General features: G+C 39.2%; 1 protein-coding gene across 10 annotated transcripts in view; it reads right to left on the reverse strand.

Moving 5' to 3' along the window:
* The window catches only part of tjp1a (tight junction protein 1a), an 83,176-nt gene that overhangs the window by 4,930 nt on the left and 64,226 nt on the right, over positions 1 to 14,020 (reverse strand). For 4 of the 10 annotated variants that reach the window (XM_067496332.1, XM_067496339.1, XM_067496338.1 and 1 more), the window contains 18 exons: positions 13,459 to 13,567; positions 13,129 to 13,348; positions 12,100 to 12,284; positions 11,595 to 11,690; positions 10,920 to 10,946; positions 9,015 to 9,097; positions 8,452 to 8,662; positions 7,621 to 7,721; positions 7,183 to 7,533; positions 6,050 to 6,295; positions 4,048 to 4,872; positions 3,800 to 3,882; positions 3,500 to 3,676; positions 3,208 to 3,314; positions 2,843 to 3,102; positions 2,248 to 2,402; positions 1,928 to 2,148; positions 1,219 to 1,362 (listed from right to left, as the gene is read on the reverse strand). In XM_067496332.1, coding sequence (XP_067352433.1) covers positions 1,219 to 1,362; positions 1,928 to 2,148; positions 2,248 to 2,402; positions 2,843 to 3,102; positions 3,208 to 3,314; positions 3,500 to 3,676; positions 3,800 to 3,882; positions 4,048 to 4,872; positions 6,050 to 6,295; positions 7,183 to 7,533; positions 7,621 to 7,721; positions 8,452 to 8,662; positions 9,015 to 9,097; positions 10,920 to 10,946; positions 11,595 to 11,690; positions 12,100 to 12,284; positions 13,129 to 13,348; positions 13,459 to 13,567 — 3,601 coding nt within the window. The remainder of the gene's footprint in view (positions 1 to 1,218; positions 1,363 to 1,927; positions 2,149 to 2,247; positions 2,403 to 2,842; positions 3,103 to 3,207; positions 3,315 to 3,499; positions 3,677 to 3,799; positions 3,883 to 4,047; positions 4,873 to 6,049; positions 6,296 to 7,182; positions 7,534 to 7,620; positions 7,722 to 8,451; positions 8,663 to 9,014; positions 9,098 to 10,919; positions 10,947 to 11,594; positions 11,691 to 12,099; positions 12,285 to 13,128; positions 13,349 to 13,458; positions 13,568 to 14,020) is intronic. The other 6 variants (XM_067496335.1, XM_067496334.1, XM_067496336.1 and 3 more) reach the window with 6 other exon arrangements.

Below are 14,020 nucleotides of genomic sequence, written 5' to 3' on the forward strand. Positions count from 1 at the left end.
TCACAACAGCATGGCTTCACAAGAGAAGAGTCCCAGTGCTGAACTGGCCTGCCTGCAGTCCAGAACATTCACCAATAGAAAACATTTGGCACATCATAAAACAAACAAAAATATCCAGCAACAAAAGGCCAGGACTATTGAGCAGCTAGAATCCTGCATCAGACAAGAATGGGACAACATTTCTCTCCTGAACTCCAGCAACTGGTCTCCTCACTTCCCAGATGTTTACAGAAAGGTGTTAAAAGAAGAGGGGATGCTACACAATGATGAACAACATTTTTGAGATGTGTTGCTGCCATCAAATTCCTAATCAGCTGATGTTGTACTGTGAATAAAATATGGGTTGATGAGGTTTGCAAATCATTGCATTTATTTAGGTTTTACACATCATCCTAACTTCATGGAATCTGGGTATTATTTGCATATTTCTGGCTCCCTGCTTTTCACTGATCAATTTTCACAACCACACATCTTTTCACAAAAAAATTACAGCCAAAATAAAGAAGTAATAATTAGCAAACTTTTTTCTTGCCACTTGAAAGCAATCTTAAAATAATAAAAATCCCTCAGGATTGAAATGGCTAAATTTAAATCAGTATACTTTGACTTCATAACAACAAGGTCTTTGTACAATATTATGTTTAAATATAGAGGATTATGAGGATGACTATTGGCTTTGACAGTGTTCCAATTTCCATCAGATTTCTAAAAGCTGTTCTTCAGGTCAGAATTTGGGTGGCTATGTGAGAAACTTGCTCTTAAAAGAGTAGCACAGCATGCACAATACAGTTATACTTGATTAAAATATTATTAATGTACAGCCAAGGATCTGGCACATGCATTTTAAATTAAGTAAAAGAAACTTGTTTAGGTGATGAGGAGAAAACAAATGAATAAATACTGCTATTTTAGCAAAAACACTACATAAAAGAAAACCAGTGAAACAGCAAATGAGAGATTGTGTGGTGGGTTAACTAGTGCAAATGATGGAAAAAAACAAACAAAGCCAGAATTATGATAAAAAGACAAGATTTTCCACCTAGATTGATTCTCAGACATTGCGAATAAATAGTTTAATATGATCTTACAGAAGTGATTTTTAAATAAGAAGAGAACCAAAACTAGGAGTAAAATCTGATTGAGAGGTAATTTGCAACACTAAAATTGTCACACAGCCAGCCCAAACGACCCCGGAAGAACAGAGAGAGCACAGCATACCCGACGAGGAGTCGGAGGATTTTAGAGCAAAAGACCAACCATCAGGGGTCATAGACGCACAGTGAGGTAAGCGTAGCTCCACAGGCTTCAAAAACTTGAGACCATGAGGTCCGCACATCACGAGAGGGCTGAGCAGAGTCTCTCCTGAAAACACAAACACACAAATTCATGATTTTTATAAATGTACACATACAAACACATCCTTTACAATTGTTCCTCTGTAGTCCTGAACTGGGTATAGTTAACCCACTTCATTTAGAGTTCAACATGTCCAACTGCAAGAATCAGCAACCCATAATCCATGCATATAATGACCAAAAAAATAAGTAACAGCTATACCACTGCTTTACCATCTACAGCAAATGTTCAACACTGTAGATACGTTGTACACTGTAGATAAATTTGAGCCTTTTACTAATGGTCCCTCACAATGGAAACAACCCAAGTGTGCTTTATTATGGTATTCTAAAATTTTCTAAATGCAAAGAGCAAAATTTTCCAGAGACACCAGACTGATTGTTAGTTCTGTATAGTTCAGTTTCATTTAACAAAAAAAAAGTTGGGATATGGATGTCAAGGAAGAATACTCCCTAAATAAACTTTAATCACAAACACTGTAAGGCCATTGTATTGGCTTTATTATACATAGAATAATGTCGAATAAAGAATTCCCCTGGTTCATTTGTCCCGACCATTTTTGATAAGTTACCTTTCTCCTTGTCAAGTGGTGGCAGGATGCTGTTGTCTCTGCAGACTTTGAAGTAGATTTCCTGCTCCACACCATCTGGGATGGCACCCTGAGGGATTATTATGCTGACACCAGTCTCAATGGAGCTCAGGACACCACCATTGGAGTTAAAGATACCTCGAGCTGTTGCAACCACTGTGTGGCCCTCATCTTCATCTTCATCATCATCCAGGGCACTGGGGCTGGGGAACAGAAACATGTACTTTCACTCTCATTCAACAGAATACTTCTGATTTAATCGGTAGGGAGACTGTCTTTTTTTGTTTTTGCAATTTTTTTACCTCACAGGAATGGCCTTGGGAACAGCATTGATGTTGTTGTGCTGGTATTTGGAGCGGTTGTCCATAGTGCGTGTGAAAGTGTCCAGGCCACTGTCATGGTCCGTGTTCTGTGGCGGCGGCAGTATCTGAGGCTTCACTGGGCTGGTGCTCTGGCCCTGTTCCAAACACAGGGTTGTTTACAGTATTGTAGCTTTGTTATTTCTGATACATCAGCTCTTAGCAGTGTGACAACAAATTCTTGTTTTTTAAGCAACAGGATACATGCAGTTTTTGTAACAAAAGTCAACACAGCTAATTCATGTGGTTAAATACTTCTTTTTAATTATCAGCTGATAAGATTACAATATGTATGACCAAGTAATTTAAAGTAGCTCAAAACTGTAATATTTTCTATTTATAATCAGTGAACCTGAGAATGAGTTCAGCTTATTAAATATAACATGCATTTAAACCGTGACAAATCTGGTACAAATCTTTCGTACAAACCTGAGGGGGTCAGTCTGATTATTATTTAAATGTAGCCCCTCTTGTAACATTAGTTATTTGACCATCTTGACCATGCTCAAACAGAATGATTTGACCGCAATCCGCTTACCTTTGGAGTGATCTCTGGCTTGTCATTGGGCAGAAGGTTGTGGTTGAATTTAGGACTTTCGAACATCCGTGCGAAAGGCCTGGCAGAGGTGGTGTAGGGTTTGGGCACATAGCGATTGTAGTTGGTTGCTGGTAGAGCCCCGGAACTAGTGACTGGTTTTGGAGGCTGTTCACTATTGCCATTAACTGGAGACTTCTCAGGGAAACTCTTGTGAGGCAGAAAGTTTGTCTGGACAGTGTCCTCTCGAGCAGGAGGCTTGGCTGTGGAAGAGCGACAAGGGTTAGCCATGGGTTAGTTAGGAGTATCTGTTTATTTGTAGGACATCCTATTAATTTCCAAGTTTGCTATAAACTTTAAAATTGTACCTTCAGTTGTGGGTTTGGGCAGTGTGGCTGGTGGCACAGATGGTGTCACTTGAGAAACTGGTTCGTATTTTTTCTCCAATGGACTTGGTTTCTCGACTGATTCGGTCCTGTATCAAAACATCAAAACCATCAAGACAAAAACTTTCCAGCAGAAAATAAATAAAACAAAACATAAAAAGGACACTACAGGTACTTAAAAGTTGGAACAGACACTCAAATATTAGTACAAGAGCCAAAGATGTTTTATAAAAACACAATATTTTAGAATGTTTCAACTATGAAGGTGGATCACCTGGGATAGTTGTGAGTTGGTTGTGCTTGTGTTTGAGGTTTGCTGGGACCAGTCTGGAGTCTGTCAAAATAAGAAAGCTGTTTCCTATAGTAGTCTTCATCCTCATCAGGATCGTAGTGGTTGGAGCGTACAATATCATCAACTGCCCTGGACTGAGGTTTCTGAGGCTCTGGGGCTCTGGATTGGTGGGACAAAGTAACAAGTAAAAAACTGAGAGGAGAGCAGGATATGAAGAGTGACAAGTAGTCAAAATAAAAGTACTTGCGTACTTGAGTGAAAACACATTAAGTAAAGTCTTACCTAAAGTTTTTCTCTTGATCCAGGTTGCTCAGAGAATTTGCTTTAGGGATTACTCCACCTGCTTTCAAGGGTAAATCAGCTGCCTACAGAAGCAAAAGCAATATGCATTGTACTGTAGCTAGGATAAAAAAAATTAAGAACTACTAACTACTCCCCGCTAATGTGCTAATTAGTTAAAAACTTAAAGAAATTTACAGGATGAGAACACCATTGATTGAATAAGCATAAATTACAAAGCAACAGTTTACCTTGTTCCCCAATGAATCATTTGTATCTCTGGCTCGGTCCACAGACACAGAGCGTTTGTTTTCAAACATCTTGACCCTTGTCAGGACTGACTGGGGTCGCATGGCAGGGTCGTCTTCTTGTTGTTCATCTCTGGCAGGTGCAGGCTTTGGGGTATCTACAGGGGAGAGGGCCTCTAATTTTGTAGGAGGAATAAGGGTTGTGTCAGTGTTCAGAGAAGCAGGGTCATACTGTTGAGACTTGTAGCCTTTCTGTTGTGGTGCTGGCGCCTGGTTATAGGCAGGCCGCTGAGAAGCAGGTTCTGGGGAGCGGGCACCTGGGGGGTATGTGCTCAGATGAGAATCCTGGTTGTAGTGCATTTCAGGCCCTGGAACAGGAGGGGGAGGATCATCAAAACGGACTGGCCCAGGAGCTGTTGGTTTACCGTAGCGAGGCCGTCCATCAAATCCCTGGTGTTGTGGAGGTTCGTCGTAGCGGAGAGGAGGTGTGTACTGGGATTCAGGGCCATCACCATATGGCAAACGGCCACTGTAGCCCTGGGAGATGGCAGTAGAGAGCGGGTAGGGGTTCCACTGTTGCTGGTCATAGTGAGGCACGCTGTTTTCGTAGGGTGGGTTAGAGTCGTAGTTGCGGTACTTTGGTTCTGGGAAGCCACCTCCACTGCTGACTCCACTGCTGCTGACATCATACCGACTAGGTGGGTGGTCATAATCTCTGTATGGCTGCTGGTCAGGGTGATATCCCTGCTGAGGGTTGTAAGTGACAGGCTTCATGCTGTGACTGATTCTCCCTGTGTTGTCTGTGCTGTATGGTTCTTTATGAAACATCTACCAAATACAAAACAAAGAATATGGTTACCTCATATAATCATACTACACAGAAACAAATTATGTGATATTGTACAAGAAAATAAATCTGTTAAAGAATGAGGAAGAGAATGTTAAATAAGTCAATGAAATTAATAGCAGGGGAAGAAAGAAGGGAAAGACCTGAAATAGAGAAACTGAGAAGGAGGAGTTACTAGTCAGACGATATATTACACACTCATTTCACCTTAAAAAAAAAAAAAACAACAACAAAAACCACCACAATGTATCACTGCAAATCCAAAATAAACACAGAAATTAAACTTAAAATACAACAAAACAATGGGATCCACTTTTCTTGTCTTCACTGAATAAATGTAAAAAAGTGTGTACACTACCTTAAATGACCACTTGCTCAAGGGTAGAATTAATCTTACTAATAATTTGTGGTTTATTCACACTTTGTGCGCAGTGTTGTATTCACAAGGAAAAATGTCTCCCACTGTCTTGATGTAATTATAAATGCAACTTAAAAATCCACAGTAATATTGAACATTACGAGCACATACCCACTGTACAAAAACATATTTAAAATCCTGTCATTTAAAAAGTAACCATTAATAATCTGGCCAAATCTAAACTACATTTGAGTTCAGTTGTTTTTTGTTACTTGGCCATGGCTACATTAAAACACCGGACTGAACATGGACTAAATTGTTGGAAATTTGATGGCTACTTTTACAAGGAAACCATTCATTCAATCTGCAATGATAAATAGAGCACATTTCTACTTGTGGTGCTGAACAGAAAATGAGGCAAACATTGTAACAGCCATGCAAAAAGGATAAGCAACAGTGAGAGCTGCAGTATTTCCACTGCTATTTTACATGTTTTCCATATCAGTGAAGCAATCACCTTCAAGCCCACTGTTGTTTACCAGCAATTGCTTTCACGTGCACATATGTATACACTGTTTCACACATAATTCTTTCTCTCCCTCTCTCACATACACACACACACACACACACTTCTGTCTCTTTTGAGCAGGGCTGTGGTCAGCAGACATGCAAGGCAGAAGGAGAGAGAGAAGCGTGGCAGCAGGAGGTAGATAGGTAGACAGGAAGGAGCAGCAGCAGGAGGCCAGACCGAGCTGAGCTGGACCAGGTCACACAGCCTTCAGGGACGCTCATATGGATACCTTTGGTTCGGAACTGGCCAGTCCAGACTGGAGAGGTTCTGGTGTGATGCTGTGAGGGACTAGCTCAGGGGTGAGCCTCTTAACTGAGCCAGCCTCTGGATTCGGGCTTGGCTGACGAACTGCAGGAGCCCCATCAGGGCTGAGAACCCCTACAGTTTTTATAGAAACGTCGACAGCAGGGGCTATTGTCTCAGCCAGGGGTTCAGGCTGCTGGGGGATGCTAGGGATGGCAGCGGCCTCTGCTTTCTGTGAAGTGGTTCAGAAATGTTTAATAACATGCGCTTATACAGTATGGCGCAGTTTTAACAACTGCTACTACCTTTATGAACCCTGTTAAACAGTGTCCTCCTCTATTTTTTTTAGCTTACACCTATACAAAGACCTAATCACCTGCCTTCACATTACAGACAATAGCAGCTGTATATCAGCCAATGGCATGTGAAAGTTAGGAATTAGCAGCAGGACAAAATTGCATTGATAGAGAACACTAATTTGATTTTAATGCTACGGTTACAATACAATTATTTTTTTCCCCTTTTACGTCATTAAGACATCATGAGACTACATGTGGTGGGTATGCCAACAGCCGATTGGATATTGATAGATACATTTCACAGTTACACTGAATTAACACTGGCATTTGCAACATGCACATAATATTTTCTGGTGTCCTATATTCACAGTCCCAATCACAGCTAAAAGAAAAGGCAGGAAGTGCACACAGGTAAGTAGAGTTAATGACACAAACATTTGTTGTCCCAGTGATATCAGCAACAGTCACATCGATAAGACAGCTTGTGGTAATACAGAGTACAACAGCAAAAGTTATTCTCCTTTTCAAAAATAAAAGACACACTCAGAAATATCAATAAATAAACACATAGGGGCAAATAAATAAAATATATTTGAAATATTATAACGTATTTTGTTTTAAATATATATTATAGTATATTGCAATAAATACCTGACCACAAACCTTTTTACTTTCTCACTGATACTGTTTTGTAACAGTAAATAAACTAAATAGCTGTAAAAATAAAAAAGTGCACTCAATAGCGCCTCCAGAACACCCTTCTAACGCACACCACATCCTCCAGACAACAGGGGAGACGTGCAGCTCTCAGAAACGCTACCTGCTGTGGCACTGGTGCCTTGAACCCAGCGGGGTCAATGCGGTTCAAGGGGTCTGGCTGCACTATGTGGGGGTAGCCAGCGTAGCCATGGGGCTCCTGGATAAGAGACGGGTCCTCACGGACAGGCTCAGATGAGCGGGTGATGGCAGGCTCAGTGGGTGGACCCACGTCATCATTCAGTGTTTCGTCCAGCTCCTGGTCAGTGTAGGCTCCACCCTCTGTGTCCGTGTCCTCGTAGTCAGAGGTGTGGCGGCTGTCGGTGCTGTACATGGAATACTCACTGCCAGGTGCCGACAGGTAGGACAGGCGGTCGTCATGGATGTCTAGGTCATCCTCAGCTGCACCATCAGCCTAAAGAAAGAAAAAAGTGATGTCATATGGGAAGCAGAAAAGTAAATTCCAATGTGTGCGGTCGTGTGTGCACGTTGAGTGTCTTACCTTGCCCTCTGACACCCACACAAGCTGGTTCTGCTGCTGTTGGATTATCTCTTTCAGCGCTCCAAACCAACCATCATTCATGTTGTTCAAGTTAATAGTGGCTGAATAGACAAAGAGGGTGCAAAAAGTTAAAATAATTTCTTCAATCTAATTGGTACTACACAAGTATTCAATTATCAATTATAAACCTAATTAAATGTTCAGTTCAGATATGCCCTCTCCATAAATACTTTGCCACTTTTATATGATTGCCAGTGTTTGTAAGCAATTTCCAAATAATGTTTTTAAGATCCTCTGGCAATTTTTCCACTTCAGTCCAAAATGTTCATGCTGATCAAGTGTAAATAAGAGCAGTCATAGTAAAGTTGATTGTAGTGTTCTTCTGTTTTTGTAAGTTCTTAGAGACATGATGCAGAAACACTCTTGACTTTTGTTTTAAATTTAACTTTCTTCATTGCCAATATAATCAAGTATTGTGAAGTTTTCTAAGTAACAATTTTAGGATATTGTTATGAAGCCTGATTTTCTGAATAAATTTAAAATACAATAAATTTGTAAATGTACATTTTCTTTGACAAGAGGACTGCAGGGCCAGAAAAGGGCCCTGGAGACGCTCATGTTTGACGGTCAGTGCTGAACCAGCTTTTGCAAGAAGTTTGACAGGAACGACTACAAAAAGCACAGTGTTGCAACACTGTGGCACTCAGCTGTCAACTGCCTGCGAAGAGCATCTATGCCCCCTGTGAAAGCACCGTCATTCAAACCGTACCATGCTCCTTCTATGTGGACTGCCCATTATTCCTCTGCCCATTGTCCTTGCATTAGACTCACTTGTGAAAAGGTGGTGGTTGTTCTTCCTTAATTTGTGGGCTCGATCATAGAGTTTTCTGGCACTCTTCCTAGACTCAGGGCAGAGGCGGGTCCTCATGTTCTTGACACCCTGCTTGGTGTCTGGGTTGAGAAATACTACAATCGGATACCACTGGGCGTAGTTCAGACGGTCCACTGCATTTGGTGTGATGTCCAACACTGCATGCTTGTCCTTTACACAAGAAAACATTTATTTTTTAATCTTTTTTAATGCATTGTGTTCATTTAAGATATTGTCATACTGTGAGCTGCAGATCTTAAATCTTTAGGATCAACATCTAAGTCTGGATTAGCTGATAATATAAACATGAATCATTACATTTCAAAACATTTTCGTTATTCAGTTACTTTATTAGTATTATTATATATTTATTAGTATGTTCAGTACACCAGGGGGCAGCAAAGAGCTATGTATATTATTATGGCTCCCTGCCATCTTTTCATTATTACAACAAATCTGTCAAAAGGAAGGTTGCCCTCCATCATTGGTAATTAAACATGTGTATATATCTATTTTTACTCACTCGGTCAATGATCTGTTTAATGGTGTGCAGACGGATAATGCCCGAACTTTTCTGGTCAGTTCCTGCATCCCTGGGTTCACTCTCTACCGAAGACAAACACCGTTACTGCATCACATCATCACGAAGCAAAACAATAAACACAGGCTGTGCCCCAATTAGACATCTTTATAACGTGCAGTTGTCGACTCCCATAAATAGAACAATTAATGCAGAATAATAATCATTGTGGAGGAGAGGACAAGTGTACGTTTATGAAAACAGCTACATACTAAAGTCAAAAGAAGGACAGCTGCCAGTTCATGCAATAGTCATTAGGTATTTTGGGTAGGTTTTGGGAAATAAAACCTAGTGTATAATGAATGTATGCGTGCAACTGCATTTAACAGTATAAATTATAGTGCGCAAAATGTGTTACATGAAAACCGCTGACATGAAAGATGTACACGAGAGCAGGAGGGTCATTTGAGATTAATGAGAATACAGTGTCATTGTAAGCCTCAGGGATTTAAGCAAGGATGTGTAAAATGGGTTATGATTCAAACAAAGATAAGCAATGGTTCCTGCCTAGGAACACAAGGTTCATTTGAGGGCAGCCATGGCTCATGGGGTCTTTAGTACAGTAATGACTTAAACTGGGGTCATGCTTCGTTTCTATCATTCAGAACAGAATCTATAAGGGGCAAACACTGGCCATAGCTTTCTAAAAAATATCAAAGTTTTATAAAGAACAATTGCTTTACATAAAGCCATGCATGCAGAGGTTCAAGCATATGCAGTAATGTTAAGAAAATACTTTTTTAAATATTGCCCCAATTTTTGAGAAATCTAAAAAACTTAATTTTTGATAGTCATTGGGTCATTTAGACCTCCAATACCTAGGTTGTGATCAGTGTCACAACTGTAGTTCAAACCCACTTTAAACTGCAAGTTTGAATATTGGCCATCAAACAATCAATCATGAGCAAATTACAATGGGAAAATTTACACAGGGTTACACAACATGCTAAAATGTTCATATTTTGCAAAGCTGGAGACATTTGTATATTTTTTAAAAAATTATGTCTGAATGCAACTATCATTATATACAATATAGCAAATCAAGTAATCAAAACATTCAGCTTTGACCTTGGAATGAAATCTCTGGTTCGCCATTCTGGTAAGTAAATGCCACTTTTCATTGGCTTGTACATTGAGTTTGTAAAACGTTTTGCAACACCGCCACCACCACATACATCTCTGTTTCCACTGCATATTTAACTGCACAGCTCAACATGCTGCCTTGCTAGATTCATTCCTTATGATGCAAGTTGCATTAGGAGGGGAATACCACTGAATTTACTTACAATTTAATTTTTTTTGTGTGTACTTTATTATTGACTGTGTAACAGTGACAAATTCTTCTATTAGTAGGGACAAGAGAAAAAAATATCACACAGACACACAATTCTATAACAATTTAAATTGTGCAAAGAATCTAGAATGGAAAACATATTTTCACATTAGCTAAATTCAATTAAAAGTAAGGGATCTGTATCTCACACAGCAAAATGTCTGCTAGTGGTGATATCGTACCAAATATCTTCAAATGTGCAAACTTTGATCTGTAATTGTGTGGCAGAAATGTCTTTGAATCTCTGTATAGTAAAATACAGTCGGCAAATTGGCGACTGTGGTGCACTACCTGTGTGTGAGTAAGATACTGAATTTCTTTCTACAGTTAGGTCAGTTACTGTGATGGCAAATTCATTTTTTAAAATCCAAGTGCTATTCCCCTGCACACATTAACCAGGCCAGGGCTACTGTTTATCTAGAAAATAGGCAGCTAGTCACCAAACACTAATTTATACATGTGCCATTCACTGAATCCAATTTAACAAATTAAAGTTAATGCACTAAGTGACATACTTTCCCCTCCTTGCTGTTTCTGTGTTTCTGGAAAGAAAACACAGTTACACAAATATCACTGTAGTTGCGCAAATAAACATCAAGTAATGGAATCACATTTTTTGTGGGTGTGTACTGAATGTGGGTGTGGTTGCAATGGCATGTGGGTCTGTAAACCTAAGGGAATTGAAAATAAATGGCCGTAAAAGACATGTCACAACTTACAAAAACACATATTAAAGATGCCTCCGTAAAGTATAAAGTAAGAGGAGGTAAACTGAAATGCAAGAGAGACTTTTTCTGCTTAGAGTGTGGCACATTAACAAATAATAGAGAAGAGAGAAACTTGACTAACCTAAATAACTGACCTACTAAAATAAATTCCAAATACCTAGTAATGGTAAGTATTTTCTGGAGTTGAGCAGAATGTTATGTAGTAAAAAAGAAATTTAAGGGGAACATATTTTTAAAGGAACTTGCTTAGCATCACAATCCAATGTGTTCAGTGCATCACAATCCAACAGAGAGCACTTTTTCAAATATATGTGGTTAGCTGTGGAATTTTCTAGAATGTAGGGGAATGAGTGCTATATTTGCTGTTGACTGACAGCTGTTATTAATCTAAGAATTTCAATATATTAGTACACAAAACCTGAAAATTAATAAAAATGGGGATATGCACATTTTACTACTTACTTGCTAGTTCATAAATGTCGGGCTCCTCTCTGGCTAGTTTCTCCCTGGCTACATCTGCTATTGGCCCAAAGATAACCACAGGCCTTAAGAATCCAGCTGTAAAAGAACAAATTACCAAAAGGTTAACATTATGCAACATTTAGAAAACATAAGCTAGGAGTACATATCTAATTACATTTAGTTAAAAAATATTTCTGTCATGCATTGGGGCCAGCATAACGTTTTTTTTTTTTCTTTTTTTCAATGTTTCTGTTGTACATTACATAATTACATAAAAATTATTTTGTCCTTTATAAATGTAAAAAATAATATTTTGTGTTAACAAAACATAACTTGTGGTTAATTGTTGGGTTTTTGTCAGAAACAGCCTTGCGTTTCATTCAGCTATAGGGTTGAAATTTGTCAAACACTTCATAAATGACTATCCTACAGCAAGTTTACAGATGTCGGAGTCTCCAGTTAATTGTTGATCCTGCTTTGGCCTCTGTATTCTCTTAAGACTCACCTTCTCTCAGTACCACCCTCTCATAGGCAGGGAACTTTGTCTGAACTGGCTGGGCTGACAGGTCCTCCCTGCTCTTCCGCAAATTTCTCTTGGAGCTTCGCAATCCTCGGAATCTCCAGAAGTCTGCTCTGTCCCCCCCTGGTGTTTTGGGGAGGGTGTACTGCACACTGGATAGCTGCTCAGCTCTGTAGAGGGAAGAGTAGGAGATAGTTCAACTTTGACTTTGGTCAAAATCATTACTCATTACTAGAAAGTTTACCTATTCAAAATTGAGTGTACTACTTACCATTGTACAATACTAATACGATTAGTGAAGTGAAGCACCACAACACATACAGTAGTGTAATGTTTTGATTTTGCAATTAAATAATCCTTATGTTTTAACTGCTGATATGCTCATTTACGATAGACATCTTTTTTTAAAATAAAATTCATGTACCGCAGGCCACTAACTTTATCACAAAGAATGAATGTAAAATAAGCAGTGATATAGGGTATGTTTAATGAACTAATTACTAATGCCTCTGAGAAATGAGCCGCCTTCCCTTAGTGTTGGCTTTCTTAATATTGTTGATGTTTTGTAAATGATTTCATGGTTTTATATTTTGAAAGTATCAGGTAGGGGAATTTAAACTCAGCTGAGGTTTAACCCACAATGGTTAATGAGGGATGCATGCTGTGTTTTTTCTGTTAGCAAGATAGTGAGGAATCTCTGCTGGAGGCTGTGGAATTGGCCCAAATAAAATCATCCTTTTAGCAACATCATGGTGTACTGTACAGTATACTCCATACCCTCAGAAACATAGGCAACTAATGATTCTCTTCAACATAAGTGCAATTATTAGAAACAAAATCATTATAAAAGTAGGAAAACACAATAACAGATGGAATGATATACACTTAAAAATTTCTTTCCTCGCCTACGATCAAATACCATGCTTCTATTACTTTCCCTCCACCCCTGCCTATTCAAAAAGTGCCAGAACAAGCTTTACAGGCATCACAGGCATGTCCCCAAGTTTCTTTTACCTGTTCTTGTTGGGAATGATGCCCCTTTCCACTTCCTGATGGTTCTTGCCAATACGGATAGCGAGCCAGGAACCCAATTTGCCATTGTAGAGAGTGTCTACTACACGGAACACCTCACCCTTGTTAAAGCTCAGCCCATATGGTGACTCTTTTTCATATTCAAAATGTGTGCGAATGTAGAAGGAGTCACCCACATCTGATTCCACTATCCGTCGATACACTGAAGAAAGGCAGACAATAACATTATTACTGCAGTCCTTTTAATGTGCAGGTTTTATTGCCTGATATGTTCACAACATAAACAAAGCCCTGTACTTTCTCATCACTTACCATCTTTTTTTTTCTGTGCCAGAATAGTAACTTCCTCTCCTCTTGGGAGATCGAGCAGAAACAGCACCGCCTCCTCTCGGATGATGTTAGCAAAATCCACATTGTTCACCTACAAATGCCAAAGAGATGAGTTGGAGAAGAATAAAATTATACTGCAACTGAAGAATGAGTGAACTCTCATTCAAAATAACTAATTATAAAGTCTTATGTTATTATAAGCCACCCTCCCAAAAGGTTTAAAATAATATTGTTAAAATGCGTAAAAACAGGGAGAAGCTTCTAGATTAATGCATAGTCTCCTTTAATTTGTTAAAGGAAAACAAGTATTTTGAAGTTGACAGAAAAAATAAATAAATAAAACAACTCCACTTTCACACAGAATAAGAGTAGGAAAGAAAACCAAAAAACATTTCCCAACAGAAGCATGGTGATGTTTTCTCACTATAGCCCAGCAGCCTCCTCCTCATCTCCTGCTGCTGTCCGAAATACAATGACTACTGTTTATTGACTCTGCTTTAGGGGCAGCAAGGGAAACAAACTCATGGTGTTAGTCACTGAAATT

The sequence above is a fragment of the Channa argus genome, chromosome 2, assembly GCF_033026475.1.
Source record: "Channa argus isolate prfri chromosome 2, Channa argus male v1.0, whole genome shotgun sequence".
NCBI classification, from domain to species: Eukaryota; Metazoa; Chordata; class Actinopteri; order Anabantiformes; family Channidae; genus Channa; species Channa argus.